This window comes from Varanus komodoensis, unplaced genomic scaffold (genome assembly GCF_004798865.1).
Source record: "Varanus komodoensis strain SLA01 unplaced genomic scaffold, ASM479886v1 scaffold10, whole genome shotgun sequence".
In the NCBI taxonomy this organism is placed as follows: domain Eukaryota; kingdom Metazoa; phylum Chordata; class Lepidosauria; order Squamata; family Varanidae; genus Varanus; species Varanus komodoensis.
The window spans coordinates 26,951,467-26,968,167 of record NW_025335269.1 but is presented as its reverse complement, the minus strand read 5'-3'; the positions used below and the strand labels follow the sequence as shown (position 1 = coordinate 26,968,167).

General features: G+C 38.7%; 1 protein-coding gene across 1 annotated transcript in view; it reads right to left on the bottom strand.

The window, feature by feature from the left end:
- Positions 1-16,701, bottom strand: part of CSMD1 (CUB and Sushi multiple domains 1) — a 909,441-nt gene that overhangs the window by 121,966 nt on the left and 770,774 nt on the right. Inside the window, exons 38-39 of the mRNA XM_044419148.1 lie at positions 16,068-16,172; positions 850-968 (exon numbers count right to left, since the gene is read on the bottom strand). Coding sequence (XP_044275083.1) covers positions 850-968; positions 16,068-16,172 — 224 coding nt within the window. The remainder of the gene's footprint in view (positions 1-849; positions 969-16,067; positions 16,173-16,701) is intronic.

The window sequence follows — 16,701 nt, the reverse complement described above, 5'->3', positions numbered from 1 at the left end:
AAGTTGGAAGAAGGTCTCATTGGTTTCAGTGAGCTTATTTCCAGCTAAATTATAAATAAGATTGCAACCTCTGTCTAGCATTTGGGGAGGTATCATACTCAGTGTCACAGAACATATTTGCATAAAGGCCCTGGGCTCCATCACTTCTAGCAGTTGATTGTACCTGTTTCCCTCAGGACTAGTGAACTTATTCTTTCCCAGAAATCCAGTGCCAGGCAAATACAGAGTAAGACATAAAGTAACATTCCCCAGCCTGGTGTCCTCCAGATCTGTTGGACCGAAACTCCCATAATTCCTAGCTAGTGTGGGAAATGAAAGTTGTAGTCCAACACATCTGGAGGCAACAAGTTGGGAAAAGCTGGGATAAACAATCTGGTAGAAATCTTCAGTTCTTTCAGTTGTGTCTTTTCATTGGATTTTCTACACATTTTCTTTGGATTTTCTCAGGAAGGGAAAACCCCTAGAAAACTTAAGTCCCATTGAAATTGGTTATTTATGCCTAACTGGTTCCATGGGTTTCAGTGGGATATATCATTTGATAAGAGTTACCACTGCTGCTTAGAAAATATGGAAATGAACATAGTGAATGTACTTCCCTTATAGGAACAATTTATATTGATGCAGGCAAGGGGAATTGTGCAAACTTTGACTTTACTCAGTTATCTTCAGCAAACACCTTTCTGCTTCTCTTCCCTCAAAACACAAAATTATTTGTTTTCATTTGAGACAAAAAGTGGAACTTAGCCCAGAAATGTACACATTTCTAGAACAAAAGAATTTGCTGAAACAGAAAACATTACCATGTTTTATAACCCACGAAGCATGCCTTTTAAGAGAGAATGCAAGTACCTGTAATGTGTATCCTGGCTCACAGTGAAATGACAAAACGTCATTCACCATATATCTATCACCCATTTTGAATCCATTGCTAGGAATGACTGGTTCTGGGCAAGCAGCGAGGCCTACAGCTAAAATAATATAAAAAAAATAAATGGGACAAAATATATTAAAATCACATCATTTTAAAATCTTGACTGATTTTGTTTTGAAAAAATGATAGAAATCACTGTATAGAATTTAAAACAGTTCTTGACAGAAATAAGTCAGAATCTAAAAGAAAGCAACATTCAAGAGATGTGGTGGGTGGGTAAAAGTCAGAAAGGAAGACTAGTGTAGCTCTTTGGAAGTAATTTTCCAAACATGAAACATCACATTTATGTATGCATTCCCTGTCAAATAAGAACGATTTAAAATACAGCACTGCAACACATTTGTGCCTTGATTCACACAGATGCATAGTGTGTACACACTCATCTGTAAGTTTCTCGAGTAAGACCTATGAGGTTGTCTGATGATGTCTTCCCATAGGATGAACCAGGCTTCAGGTGAAAGGCAGGTAGAGCTGAGTAAGGTGCAGAGCCTGGTGACAAACACCAACTGCTGCACTTCTCATTTATAGCTTGCGAACAGCGAGTGCTGGTTTCAAGGGTAGCATGCCTCCCTCGTACAGGAAATTGCTTACTGCCTGCTCTTCACAGGTCAGCTAACATTTTTGGCGTAGGACATAAAACTCATTAATGTCAATATTGATAACTCTCCGAGTGATCTCATCCCAGTTCCTGCTTATTAAATACTTTCACCATTCCAGCTCTGGCACAAGACTTACATCCATGCATGTCATTACAGTGACCTCCAATATTTTGCAGGCATCACTATCATCTATGACAAGAAAGCTCACAGTATTATCATATTGTTAGCATTTCAGAACATGTATTAGTATTCATTACATACCACTGGTGACGAACCAAAATAAAATTCCCTAGACAATGTGATCCAGTGTCCAAAACCTTTGTTTCTCAGTTTTTGCAACAGTGTGAATGTATGTGGGTATAATCACGCTCTCACTAATCAAAATGCTTAAAGTATTTTAATTTTCTATGATGTGTCAGTTCTCCCTTTATGTACAAACATAGAAATCTAATCCACTAAGATAAATACAGATGGAATTTTGGCTAAGGATGGCAAACTCCGCAAGTTTAAGAGAAAGCTCATGGATGTCAAACCCTGTGAAATAAAAATGCTATTCACAAATATTTTAAAGAAGCACATATATAAACGAAAAGAAGAGGAGGAGGAGACAATGACAACAGATCAGTGATACACTGTAGTAAAGAAAGAGTAAGCAACATGTAGTCCTCCAGATGTTTTAGCCTAAAGTTCCTATCAGTCATATCCAGCAGAGCAATGGTGAGGGACGATGCAACTTGCACACCTCTGTACTAAAGGGCTCTTCTTAGACTTGACTTGTGCTGTTGTTATGTGCCATCAAATTGCCTTCTTTTTAAACAAGGCATATTGTAGACTAAGAGTAATATTCTCTTCTAATGTATTCCTGCTGTATTTCTCCTAGAGTTTCCAGTGTCTGGAAGCTGCAGAAATAAGTAGGAAAACACAAAGACCGAAGGAGTTATTTGTATCCAACCACTGCCAGCATATCTGGATTTCTTGACCTATGAAAATGGGTCAGAATTCTGAAAAATTGTATCAGAGCATAATAAACTTTTTTTTTTTCAGAAAATTGTTATCAAGCCACAGTTTTCTGAAAAAATACATTCCACATGAGAGGTCGATCTGCTGCTTGAACTCCCTATCTGGATAAACTTCCCTACTGCTTGCGTGGCAGGAGTAAGTTTATATACATATGCGAATATGCATGTTTATGTTCACCATTGCTGTGCCAAGAGAGCTAATTCTCTCCCTTACTGGATGCAGCTCTTACAACCGTAGTTTGTTCATCTATCTTTCATGTGATTTGAGCATTACTGGGAATAATAAGTACCAGAAATTAAAAATTAAAAATATTATCCAATATTTTTAATCTCCAGTACTTGCCTCTCTCCCCAAGACAATTATGACTTTTTCTTGCTTTACATTTACTTTCATTACTAATGAATTCTGTAAATTGTTTTTACTGATTACTTTATATGTAAACAGTGCCATCACTATTTCTTGGAATACTCAGGAAACAATTAGTGAAATATCAAGAAATAATTTCAACTTGATTATCATGATATTGGTTGTTTCCTTATGAATACAAATAAAACCTGAAGGGAACTATTTAGGACCATAATATACAGTATATACACTGATTCCTGTCTGGTCCTGCTCAATTTTTGTAGTATAATGTGCAATAAATTAATTTTGGACAATATTCTATAAGCTTTATTCTTCTTTTATGCAGTCTATATTTCAGCACAACTGATACTTAATTACTGATTCTACAGAATGTTTAAAATGCATTTTAAAAACCTTACCAGTTTTATACAAAATTAAGTATATTGTACCTGTAAGTAGTTTATTGTTTATTCTGTATCAGGCTTATTTATTTATTTACTGTATTTTCATCTTGCTGTCGTAATAAAAACATACCCAAGGCAGGGAAACATATCACCAGATTATACTGGAATTTCACAATAACAATCTGCAAATGGTATCAAGACAACAGAAATATGTAAAGCTTGAATGACATAACATGCTGTTATACAACGATTTTCACAGAAATTACTGGTCTCTTCAGTGGGATTGAGATGGTTCCTGAAGATTGAAGGTAGAGCCTGGGTTGTCAGGAAAGGGGACTGCTGAAATCCCTAGCCACATCACTATGCAACAAAGGGTCGAGTAAGAAGGTTGGTGGAACCAGTGACTTAGCAACCGCACTCTTTCATGCTGTAGCAACATTTCCAGAAGCTTTGGTGGTCCCATTTGCCATGCATGTACCACCCACACTTCTGGGTATTCTGCCACTATTCTGAGCAGCAGCTTATTTTTAAAGGTTTTTTTAAAAAATTAAGAAACTGTTGTCCAGACCACTAGATAAAAGTGGAATGAAACCACCCCTACCCAAATTTCAGTGAACCTCTGCCCCCTTCCCTGAATGTCTTAGATTTTTTCCTTCCATACACCCATGTTTCTGTTCAAAGAGGAGGTGGGGAGGAGAGCTTTCTGTAGCTCTAGTGGAAAACCATTTTGAATGATGACTTCTAAAAAAATCATCATCTCAGCTGCCAATGAAGAATAAGCAGCTGCTAGGCCACAAAGATTTCCTCTGCTAGTATCTTTTGCTGACTCTGTGCCGCCACCATGAGGGGCAGCCCCAATACCGCTGTTAGGATCTTTCTATGCCTGTAAGGGGCGGGGCCATTCCTGTTTAGGGAAAGCGGACTAACAGCCATCCTTTTCCCATGTCTGTGCTGCCTTCCTGCAACAAAGAAGGGAAAGCAACTTTTCCTAGCAACCTCCCTCATGGAAAAGGGAATGGGAAAACAGAAGAGGTCCTAGGGAACCCTTTTGGCATGGCACTTCACTGTTTTCACACCCATGGTCTTCAGCTGCTGCAGAACGCTATTCTATGACTGATGTAAGCCAGCAGACCAGAGGCAGAACACTGGTTCCCAAACTGTGATTGAAGAACCAAATCATCATTACTATCACAATAGTTAAATTAGCCTTTGCCTGCTGTGGCTATACTGCTGTGAAGTATAGCCAAGAGAGGCATGGATGGGTTACCACAGCCAAGGAACCACTTGGCCTCCCTCCTGCGTCCAGACCTTATGTAAAGGGCCACAGACAATGGAAAACATGGACTGCAATGCTCACCAGCCTCTGGCTGCTTTCCTGCAATGCACTGGAGAAGAAGCCCAGTGCAGGAAGCTGTGTCAGGAGCTGAAGGACAACATGCCTTTCCTCAGCCTTCAGCGGCCAGTGCACAAACAACTGAAAGGGCAGGTCAATATGCTGCCAAAGTACAACAGCATCACAAGAGTTCAGATACAAGTTATGCCAAAGACCCGCCACCTCCCAGCGAGCCACAGTTTGTCCGGGAGCTGAAAGGAACCTCCTCCCATTGATGTTGTTTCTTGTCAGAGGCTCTGTCCAGCAATGAGGAGAAGGTGCTTCCAAAATGTGTAGATTGCCATCTGTGGGCTGCCATCAGGATTTTGTCAAACCTCATCACTGTAAGTCCGGATAATTACTAGCTTTGTCCACACTGCTCCTGAGTATGTTTCAGTAGGTTTTTTCTGAGATTTTTGCTACAGCTGTTTTAGATTCTATCAGCATCTAGGCTAGGTGATTTACTGTTGGTATTTGTGGATTTCATTAATGTTTGCTTGTTTATTCATGGCTACAGGATTTATTAATATTTATTATATATGGTTTTATCATGTAAGATGTCCTTAATAAAATAAATTAATAAATAATAATAGTAATAGTGGTAATGACAGTAATAAGAGGAAAAGTTCTGCCCCGATTGTGAGAGATTGGCTGAGATTCCCTCTGGTCTGAGGGGAAAGTTTATCTACTGGGAATAGTAATCAAGGGTATTTATTTTATTATTTGGAAAAAGGAGACTCTGTTCCCTCATGTATCTAACTTACTTAATAAGTATCTTAATTTTGCACATCTTGTCTCAAGTTCTGAGCCAATTCAATACCTATGTCACAGGCTAGTGGGTATTTAAAAGAAGGTTGATTTTTGATGAACTAGTTAAAATTGTTAGAGATTAGGTAGCCTTATGGCAAGGGACTTCCTTAGCTCTGAGAGAACAGTGATGCAAATATCTGAAGTACTTCTTTCACATCTGGTGACCAGCAGTGAGATGATCTATGTGATTCCTCTTCCAAAAGCAACAAAGTACAATTTTAATAATGTTGCAGATGGAATTCCTTACACTTCTGATTCTTAAAAGAGAATTGTTTTGTACACACACACACACGTACATGCACACACATATATAGCACTTACCAAATAACTGGGAACGCAATAATATACAGTAGACCTACTTCGAAATACTGTTCACAGGCAGTGATATGGAAGGGACCTCCACAGTGCTTTCACTGAGCATGAAGGGATTTTTTTATACCATTTGATTTCAACCAATGATAGTATACAAGTATTTCCTTATTTATTTGGACAAACAGTATCAATGTATGTATTGGAAATTATCGTTTGACCTGTGAACTTTTGAGTTTCCTATCAACCAAATTAGTTTGCTTTTATTCTAACAAATAAAAATGTGAGAATAACTTTAATGAACTCCTTATAGAGTTTGTTGCTGTTTTGACTTGAGCACTTAATTAATTCTTCCATTAATCTAAATGGGCTTTTCTACAGCTAATGATTCCTTGTAGCACAGAAAATAACCTGATGATATGGTTGATTTCTTACATCAAAGAATAGCTGTCAGTCAAAATAGCAATAGAGACAGCATCATTATTGCAAACAATAACAGAATCCCATAAGAAAATGCTATTAAAAAAACAATATACACCATACAAACATCATAGTTAAATGATTCCATTACCTTATGAACCATTAGGACTTAAGATCTGGTCTAACACTATACCTATGGGTGTGAGTACACATAGAATCATTAGCTATAGAGGTAGGAGTGAAAACATATTTTAGGCAAATCAGTGTTCTCTAAACTACAGCCTTGCCTGAGTATAGCAGAGGAAGAAACCAGCAAAAAGGTCACGACAAGCCATGATATTCAATTAGAAAGGATGAAGTGTCAGAACAACACACACAGAGAAAAGGAGGGGGACACAGTGCTTAGGGCACAATTCTGACACAATGCCAGGAACCTTGGGGCAAAATGGAAGAGTTGGACTGCATGACAAAAAAAAAAGAAAAAAAAAAGAAAAAGAAAACTGAGACATAGTGGGCATTACAGAAACCTGGTGGACAGAGATAACCAATTGGATACAGTCACCTCAGGAGATAAACCGTATAGAAAAGACAAGGAAGGGGGAACCGAGGCAGAGTTGCCTTCTATGTAAAAGAGGCCATTGAGTCTAACAGAATCAAAAATCTAAAAGAAGAAGACTCCCCTGAAGAGGCTTCTGGATGAAATACTACCTCCAAAATTTGGCTAGTCATGGGAGTATGCTGTCCTCCGGACCAGAATGCTCAAGCTGATCTTGAGATGGGAAATGAAATCAGAGAGGCTGCCAACAAAGACAGTACTGTAATAATGGGAGATTTCAACTACCCGTGCATCAACTAGATGAATGTATGTTTCAGTACTGATAGAGAGATTAAATTTCTTGATGTCCTAAATGACTGTGCCCTGTAGCAGTTAGATGTGGAACAACTGGAGAAAAGGCAATCCTGGATTTTGTCCTAAGTGGGATTGTCCAGGACACAGTACAACCTGAAAGTCAGCAAATCACCAAGTACAGGTGCTATCCATCCTAGACTTCTTAAAGAACATAAAATTGCTGCCTTCTTACCAACTTATTTACCCTAAAATCAACCCTTATACCATAAAAAGGGATGCAGGGTGGATCCAGGAAATTACAGGATCCAGTTAGCTTGATCTCTGTTTTGGGAAAACTGCTTGAAAACATCAATGAACAATCAGTAAGCGCATAGAAGAACCTGCCCTTATGCGAAAAAAGGAACATGGCTTCCATGAGAGGAAATCTTGTCTCACTAGCCTATTGGAATTCTTTGAGAGTAGACACCATTTACTTGGACTTCCAAACTGTTTTAAACTAAGTCCCTCACTTAAATTAACAGTCATTAACTTAACCTAACAGTCCTTAAAATGGACTGTTATGGATTGCTAGTTGTTTAAAGAACAGAAGACAGAGGGTGAAAATAAATGGTAGCTTTTCCGAGAGGAGAGACGTAACCCCTGGAGTCCCGCAGCTTTCAGTATTAGGATCAATTCTTTAACCAATTAATATATGATCTGGAATTTGAAGTTAGTAGTGAAGTGGTCCTGTTTGCTGATGGCACCAAACTATTTAGGATGGTTAAAACCATACAAGATTGAGACAAACTCCAATGGGATTTTACCAAGCTAGGAGAATGGCCATTAAAATGGCAAATGCAGTTCAACATAAATAGGTATAAAGCAATGCATGTTGGGGAAAAAAATCCTTACAAGTAAACACTGATGAAATTGGAGCCAGCAGTGACCAAGCAAGAAAGGATTCTTGAGGTAGTAGTTCACAGCTCTGTGAAAATGGTAGTCCAGTGTGCAGCAGCTATGAAAAAGGTAAACTCCATTCATGCTAGGCATAATTGGAAATGGAATAGAAAACAGAACTGCCAGGATCTTATTCCCTTCAAACAAATCCTTCGCATGACCACACTTGGTATGACCATTTTTCTCCCTCTCCCATAATACTCAAACTCGGGGTCATCCCATGAAGCTGACTGGGGGAAGGCTTAGGACAAATTAGTGAAAATACTTTGTTACATGACCTATTGTTGATCTATGTAATCCGCTGCCATGGGAAGTAGTGATGGCCAACAGTCTGGAAGGCTCACACATTCCCTCCAGGTTTGAACTTATACTGAGCTATTCTGATCTTCCTACTATATTACAACATCTGATCTGAGAGGCATCACAGCAAAATTTTTATCCATGCTGAAGATGAAACAGATGGAAAACAACTGGATGCAGCCATTGTGTGGGGCTCAATTCTTGGCCAGTGTCATGTGAACTCTGGGTATGCCCAGCAGGAACTCAGACTCACAGCCACGACAAAGCAGACCAGAGACCTGGAAGCTGGCCCCAGGGAATCACATGGATTCCCACCCTCAGATGGCATCCCTCACACTCACCTACTTGCCGTAGTTGCCAATTTCTGCTCAATTTAAGCATTACATAGCAGGCAAAAGCAAGCAAAGAAGTCATGGGAACCCCCTGCAGCCCATTAAGAAACTGACCTGTGTTTGTCAAGCACACCAGGATGTTTGAGTGGTCACCAAGAAAACTCCATCTGAGTCAGAGGGGACAAGGAGAAGAAGTGGTAGATTCCCTCTCCCATATACTTCCCTTTTGTAATTTTTATAGAGATGAGTAAATAAGACGCATTTCACCTATTCTAAATAAATACCTGGTAGGCCTGGTAGAATGGCATATAACCAGCTGATGTCAATAAACATATAACAGAAACTGTTGCAAAATATTAATTTTATTTATAAAATGATATCCTTCAATGTTAAATGTACTTTATATGTAATATTTTACATAGGTTCTTGTAGTTTGGTTTCACCCCTATGTCAAGCAATTGGTATACTACTGTCATTAATTCCATTTTGCTCATTTTTTTGTGTTTTTAGTTGATTTTTCATGTTTAAACAATCTTTGACCATACAACAAAAGACGACTCGAAGTAGACTTAAATATGTTATATGTTAAGCACTGCCGTTGTTCTTACTATGTGCTGATGTGCACACATGTCCAAGTATTCAACTTCCCATTGAGAACTGGTCAGTACACCACCCCCCCTTGCTATGGGGTTTGAGTGGAAAAGACAGACTAATATAATAGAAATACATCCTTGTACAGATGTGACCAAAGGAGAAAGACCTTTTTCTTCCTCCATCCTGATCTACAGAGGCATTTATTCTATTCAAAACATGCCAGCACATTAGCATCAGTCAAAGGAACCTGCAATCTTGCACTACTGTTGCTGTGTATTCTGGACCACTTTCTGTGTAGCCAGCTGCTCCACTATATTATTATCATCTACCCACAGTGCAATTGCTTTGCTTACATGGTGATGCTAAAAAGCTATTACGTTCTCAAGGGTTGTTTGTTTGTAGAGGTCGAGCAACTTGAAAGTGAATAAACTCTGTCAGAAACAGGAAGTGCTAGCACCCTGATGCTACACGTTTTCATGGGTGTGAGTGCTACTTTCAAGTACATCAGCTCAGGCCTGGACTGTTAAAACTGCAGACACAATGAACATGAGGATAAATAGACAACTGTATTAGTACATAACTATGTGAATGTCCAGAATCCTAATTAATACTTTGTGTGTGGGAGCTGCAAAATTTTACTTAAACTGGTTGCACAGACAAGCTAATAGGAAAAATAAAGATTAACTGTAGTTCAGTTTAATTTAAAATATTGTTAAAACTTAATTAAATATCCCTGCTAACCTATGTTATTAGTTTAAATTGCATTTCAGTAACTGACTATAACTGGAAATTAATAATTATTAATAGTTATAGTAATATAATTAATATAGTGATTAAAACATTTATTGGGGGTGTAGTATTTCTTCTGGCATTTTTACAAGAATTTAAAATCACTGCAAAAAATGGGAACACAAGGTCCCAAACCTTAATTTAAATTTTGGTCTGATGAAATGGATCAAAATAAACTACGATTTATGAAACTATTTTACTAAGAAATCATAATTTCAAGTATCCTAGCTTGCTAGTTCAGGTGTAACAATAAAATCTGTTTGGTTTAAAATAGGAAGCGCCTGCTCTGAACTCCTTCCTCTCAGCTCTGGCGCAGCAGAAAAAAGGGTAAGACCATAAGAAGCATGTTGTTAGAGTGGAAGAAAGGCCTATTTAGTTCTATGACTTATTTCCCACAGCAGATGTCCCATGGGAAGCCACTTTCAAGAATGAGGACGATAGCACTTGGCTGTGCAGTTGCCATTCAGTAAGTGAGAGGCACACTGACTTTGCTCCTAGATGTACAAATATCCACTGATAGTCTTGAATTTCTATAATGCCTTTTAAAGTATCTTCTTTTAACATGGTGGCCATCACCACATTCTGTGGCAGCACTTTCCTTATACTGGAGCGCTTTCACCAAGTGTTAAACTATGGCTTAGTGTTGTGTCTATTAATTGAAGCCAGAAGGCTTGTCCTAACCTTCAGAATAACAGGTAACATCAATTCTCACAGTATAAAGATTAACAATTGGGTTCCTTAAATCATGACCATAGCATAACATTTGCAGGTATCATAAGAAGCTGCATTTCAAATCCCATCTTGTAGGAATGAGATACACAAACTCATCTGGAATCATCAATAAATTACTCTTTTTCATATAAATTACAAAAAGCTTTGCATACAAATAGAAATAAATATGGGAATTGAACCAGAGAATAAAGATACCCTGTGGCTGATGGCTGGTTCTGAATATTTATCATCAGCTGGAAATCTGGCCTTTCCAAAAATTTGCACACATTAACATTCTAGAAAAGTGATTACTCCAATTATAAGTATTACTATTGATGCTTATCGGTATATTTGCTTGTTGCAAGTGTTCGTTAAGAGGAGATGCATATCAACAGTAAGGGAATTTTTGGTGCCTTGATCTGCATACTCTAATAAGACTCAATCTCACAGAAGTGTTTATTATCCTTCTACAAGGCAACATAATATTTCCATAGTCAAATGAAAAGATGTTTTGGGAATCTAACCTTTGTCAAGCCATTTATCAGACTAAATTTCATGTCTATATTCAACCTTTATATGTAGAGAGTCATCCCTGCATTATTTACTAATGTACATACTTATGCATATGCAGGGACACTGCTATTCTGTATCAATATTATTCATTTTTATAATTTGCAAAGAACATAAACGTCTGCATGTTAGGGAAAGAACAAAACATTCCTCCAGTATCAAATCCCAGAGATCAATTTCCTTATATTAGCAAGAATATCTTACTTTAATATTTAAATTCTAGCCCAGAGCTTATATTGTAAACCAGGTCTCAGCTGAAATTTGTCAGAAATTTTTGTATTTTGGAGTACTCATAAATTGTTGGGAGAACTTCAATAGCACCCCCAAGAATTTGGAAAATATGTCTACTGAATAAAAGAGTATATCTTCAGTCACAACTGCAGATACAGTTTAAATATTTTAACATTGTTGAATAAAGCAATTGCCCGATTCCTTCCACTCCTCCGATAGCCCACTGCATACTTCATGTGCCAATAAATAATAATGATCCTGTATGCTAATACCCTCCTCCATGGATCACTGCCTTGTCGTGTGAAGGGGCTTGCGTAGCTCAATGAAGCTGTGAGCTCTGCCGTGCAGGGTCACCCAAGACGGACAGCTCATAGCAGAGAGCTCTGACAAAACGTGATCCACTGGAGAAAGAAATGGCAACCCACTCCAGTATCTTTGCCATGAAAACCCCATGGACAGTACCAAAAGGCAAAAAGATATGACGCCGGAAGATGAGCCCCTCAGGTTGCAAGGTGTACAATATGTTACTGGGAAAGAATGGAAGGTTAGTACTAGTAGTGCCAGAAAGAATAAAGCAACTGGGTCAAAGCCGAAAGGACACTCATTTGCCGATGTATCTGGTGGTGAAAGGAGAGTCCGATGCTGCAAAGATCTATACTCCATAGGAACCTGGAATGTAAGATCCATGAATCAAGGCAAGCTGGATGTGGTCAAACAAGAGATGACAAGACTGGACATCGACATCTTAGGAATCAGTGAACTAAAATGGACAAGAATGGGTGCATTTAATTCAGATGACCATTAGGCATACTACTGTGGGCAAGAATCCCTCAGAAGAAATGGAGTAGCCTTCATAGTCAATAAAAGAGTAGGAAAAGCAGTACTGGGATACAATCTCCAAAATGACAGAATGATCTCAGTTCGAATCCAAGGCAAACCATTCAACATCACAATAGTCCAAGTCTGTGCCCCAACCACTGGTGCTGAACATGCTGAAGTTGACCAGTTCTATGAAGGCCTAAAATACCTTCTAGAATTAACTCCAAAGAATGATGTCCTTATCATCATGGGGGATTGGAATGCTAAAGTAGAAAGCCAAAAGATAACTGGAATAACAGGCAAGTTTGGCCTTGGAGTGCAAAATGAAGCAGGGCACAGGCTGGTAGAATTTTGTCAAGAGAATACGATGGTCAGAGCAAACACTCTTTTCCAACAACCCAAGAGACAACTCTTCACATGGACATCACCAGACGGTCAACACGGAAATCAGATTGACTATGTGCTCTGCAGCCAAAGATGGAGAAGCTCTATACAGTCAGTAAAAACTAGACCAGGAGCTGACTGTGGCTCAGATCATGAGCTTCTGGTTGCAAAATTTAGGCTTAAGTTGAAGAAAGTAGGGAAAAGCACTAGGCCACTCAGGTATGACCTAAATCATATCCCTGATAAATATACAGTAGAGGTGACAAATAGATTTTAGGAATTAGATCTGATAGACAGAGTGCCCGAAGAACTATGGACGGAGGTTCGCAACACTGTACAAGAGGCAGCAACTAAAACCATCCCAAAGAAAAAGAAATGCAAGAAAGCAAAATGGCTGTCTGAGGAAGCTTTACAAATAGCCGAGGAAAGAAGGGAAGCGAAAGGCAAGGGAGAAAGAGAAAGATACAAACAACTGAATGCAGAATTCCAGAGAATAGCTAGAAGAGATAAGAATGCCTTCTTCAATGAACAGTGCAAAGAAATAGAAGAAAACAATAGAATAGGGAGGACCAGAGATCTCTTCAAGAAAATTGGAGATATGAAGGGAACATTTCATGCAAAGATGGGTATGACAAAGGACCAAAATGGCAGGGACCTAACAGAGGCAGAAGAGATTAAGAAGAGGTGGCAAGATTACACAGAGGAACTATACAAGAAAGAGCTTAACGTCCCTGATAACCATGATGGGGTGGTCACTGACCTCAAGCCAGACATCCTGGAATGTGAAGTCAAATGGGGCTTAGGAAGTCTGAGCAACAACAAAGTTAGTGGAGGCGACAGTATTCCAGTTGAGCTATTCAAAATCCTAAAAGACGATGCAGTAAAAGTGCTACACTCAATATGCCAGCAAATTTGGAAAACTCAACAGTGGCCACAGGATTGGAAAAGGTCAGTTTACATTCCAATTCCAAAGAAGGGCAATGCCAAAGAATGTTCAAACTACCGCACCATTGCACTCAAGCTAGCAAAGTTATGCTCAAAATCCTACAAGCTAGGCTCCAGCAGTATGTGGACCGAGAACTACCAGAAGTACAGGCAGGATTCCGAAGAGGCAGAGGAACTAGAGATCAAATAGCCAACATACGCTGGATCATGGAGAAAGCTATGGAGTTCCAGAAAAACATCTACTTCTGCTTCATTGACTATGCTAAAGCCTTTGATTGTGTGGATCACAACAAATTGTGGCAAGTTCTTAAAGAGATGGGGGTACCTGACCATCTTATTTGTCTCTTGAGAAACCTATACGCGGGTCAAGAAGCAACAGTGAGAACTGGACACGGAATCACTGATTGGTTCAAAATTGAGGAGTTTGGCAAGGCTGTATACTGTTGCCCTGTCTATTTAACTTATATGCAGAGCACATCATGAGAAAGGCGGGGCTAGATGAATCACCAGTTGGAATTAAGATTGCTGGGAGAAATAACAACCTCAGATATGCAGATGATACCACTCTCATGGCAGAAAGTAAAGAGGAACTAAAGAGCCTCATGATGTGGGTGAAGGAGAACACAAAAGTTAGCTTGAAACTCAACATTAAGAAAACTAAGATCATGGCATCCGGTCCTCTCACTTCCTGGCAAATAGATAGGGAAGAAATGGAGGTCGTGACAGATTTTATTTTCCTGGGCTCCAAGATCACCACAGACAGGGACTGCAGCCAAGAAATTAAAAGTTGCTTACTCCTGGGGAGGAAAGCTATGGCAAATCTAGACAGCATACTAAAAAGCAGAGACATCACCCTGCCAACAAAAATGCGTATAGTCAAGGCTATGGTTTTCCCAGTTGCAATGTATGGCTGTGAAAGCTGGACCGTAAGGAAGGCTGAGCGCAAAAGGATTGAGGCCTTTGAATTGTGGTGCTGGAGGAGACTCCTGAGAGTCCCTTGGACTGCAAGGTGATCAAACTGGTCAGTCCTAGAGGAGATCAACCCTGACTGCTCTTTAGAAGGCCAGATCCTGAAGATGAAACTCAAATACTTTGGCCGCCTAATGAGAAGGAAGGACTCCCTGGAGAAGAGCGTAATGTTGGGAACAATAGATGGCAAAAGGAGGGGACGGCAGAGGATGAGGTGGATAGATGGAGTCACTGAGGCAGTTGGTGTGAGCTTGAGTGAACTCCGGGAGATGGTGGAGGACAGGAAGGCCTAGAGGAGTGGTGTCCATGGGGTCGCGATGGGTCGGACATGGCTTCGCGACTAACAAGCACAATGCTAATGCCACATTTCTGTGAAATGTTCTTTTCTGAACTTTTGGAGAATTCTGTCCCATCTTGAACATAATTCAACAAAATACATCAGCATTTTGCCATATTTTCAAAAACTGGGTAATGAGTTTTCTCAGAATCTTTATATGGGGAAATGTGCATAAAATAGGATAAAATACACTCACTTCTTGATCCAAGTACATCTGGCTAAAAACTTTAATTCATCACCACAACCAGGAATAGTTGGAGTTTAAACTGAGAGTTTTCATAGTATGTATAAAATGGTATAACAGTGGTATACAGAATGGTATATAAAAGCTTTAAATAGTTAACATTCTAACAGAACCTCCATGTATTTAAAAGTGCTTCATATATATTATTGAAGTATTTATTCTAACCCTTAGCCTTTTATTGTTTTTAAAGAGGTTGCAAGCTATCTTCTAAATGTTGGTTTAAAAGTGGGATATAAATATTATAAATAAAACTAAAGATTTGTATAACATAGTATCCCAATACTTATATTGATCTTATACCTACATAATGGGGTTCTGTTCTTGTTAACAAAAGCACTTTTCATATCTCATTTCAAAGACAAACCTTTAAAATACAGCAATTATCTGCATACTTATTGGCCTGATGAACATTTCAGAAAAGTGTTTGCAAAGAAGCTGAAGAGATTACTGATTCTGCTTTTGATATCAATTCTTTCTGAAGAACTATGCTATGCAACTTTGATGTAATAAACTTTGATCAGTTGTAATGCTGAATGTTTGTTAAGAGCTGAATTCATAACCCATTTGTGCCAATTTGTTTCTGTAGCTTTAAAAAATATTTTCCCATTTCATATAAGAATATGAAACACACACACAAATCAACCAATACAGAGATCAGTAACATAACACATTTATCCATATCACAACAATATATGCTACTGTATAAATAAATATAAATAAAATGGGGGAAATTCATGTAAAAGAGGAAGACCTGAAGTTATGAATGGAAAGAATTTAAAGCAGCCTGATATGCATCATACCTATCAAACATTAAGAAGATGCACAATGCATATAAATAAATCTTACTTTTGTATTCCAAATGAAAACCAGCAGCTGCCACGCTAATATCAGAGTGAAAATGCAAGTAAAGTTGATTGGAGGTGCTGTTCAACAATGCTGGCACTGTGGTACCTGCCAAAAGCACAGGATAAACATAATTCATAGCAAGCTCTCTGTAAGGTCGGTATTTTAAAAGGACACACATTAGCAAAGCTTGTATTATTTTACAGGATTAATTGAACAAGCATATCTGGTCCTACAAGTCTATGAATACTTTTAGGGATGTCAAAAGAGTTCAGCTTCAGCTGATCAACTTTCCCTGGTGTTATTGGGTCTCTGGAGCTTACCACTGACTTTTTGTGTGCGCAGTTCTGTGGAAATTAGATGCAGAAAAATATGCAAAATCATACTAAAAACTGAAAATCACAAATCCCCCCTTCCCACTGAGAGTAAACTGAGAAAATACATGTTGTGGGGAGATGTGTATATTCGTGGCCAATCTGTGCATTTTCAGGAACGTATATCTGTGTAAATGCAAATTGTACAAATGCATGCAAACATATTTGCACAAATCCTGAATATAAAAACTGGAAGAAAGTGAACAAAAGTTTCCTGAAAATATGACTTGAGCTGCACATTTCCTTTCAGATATTTACTGTAA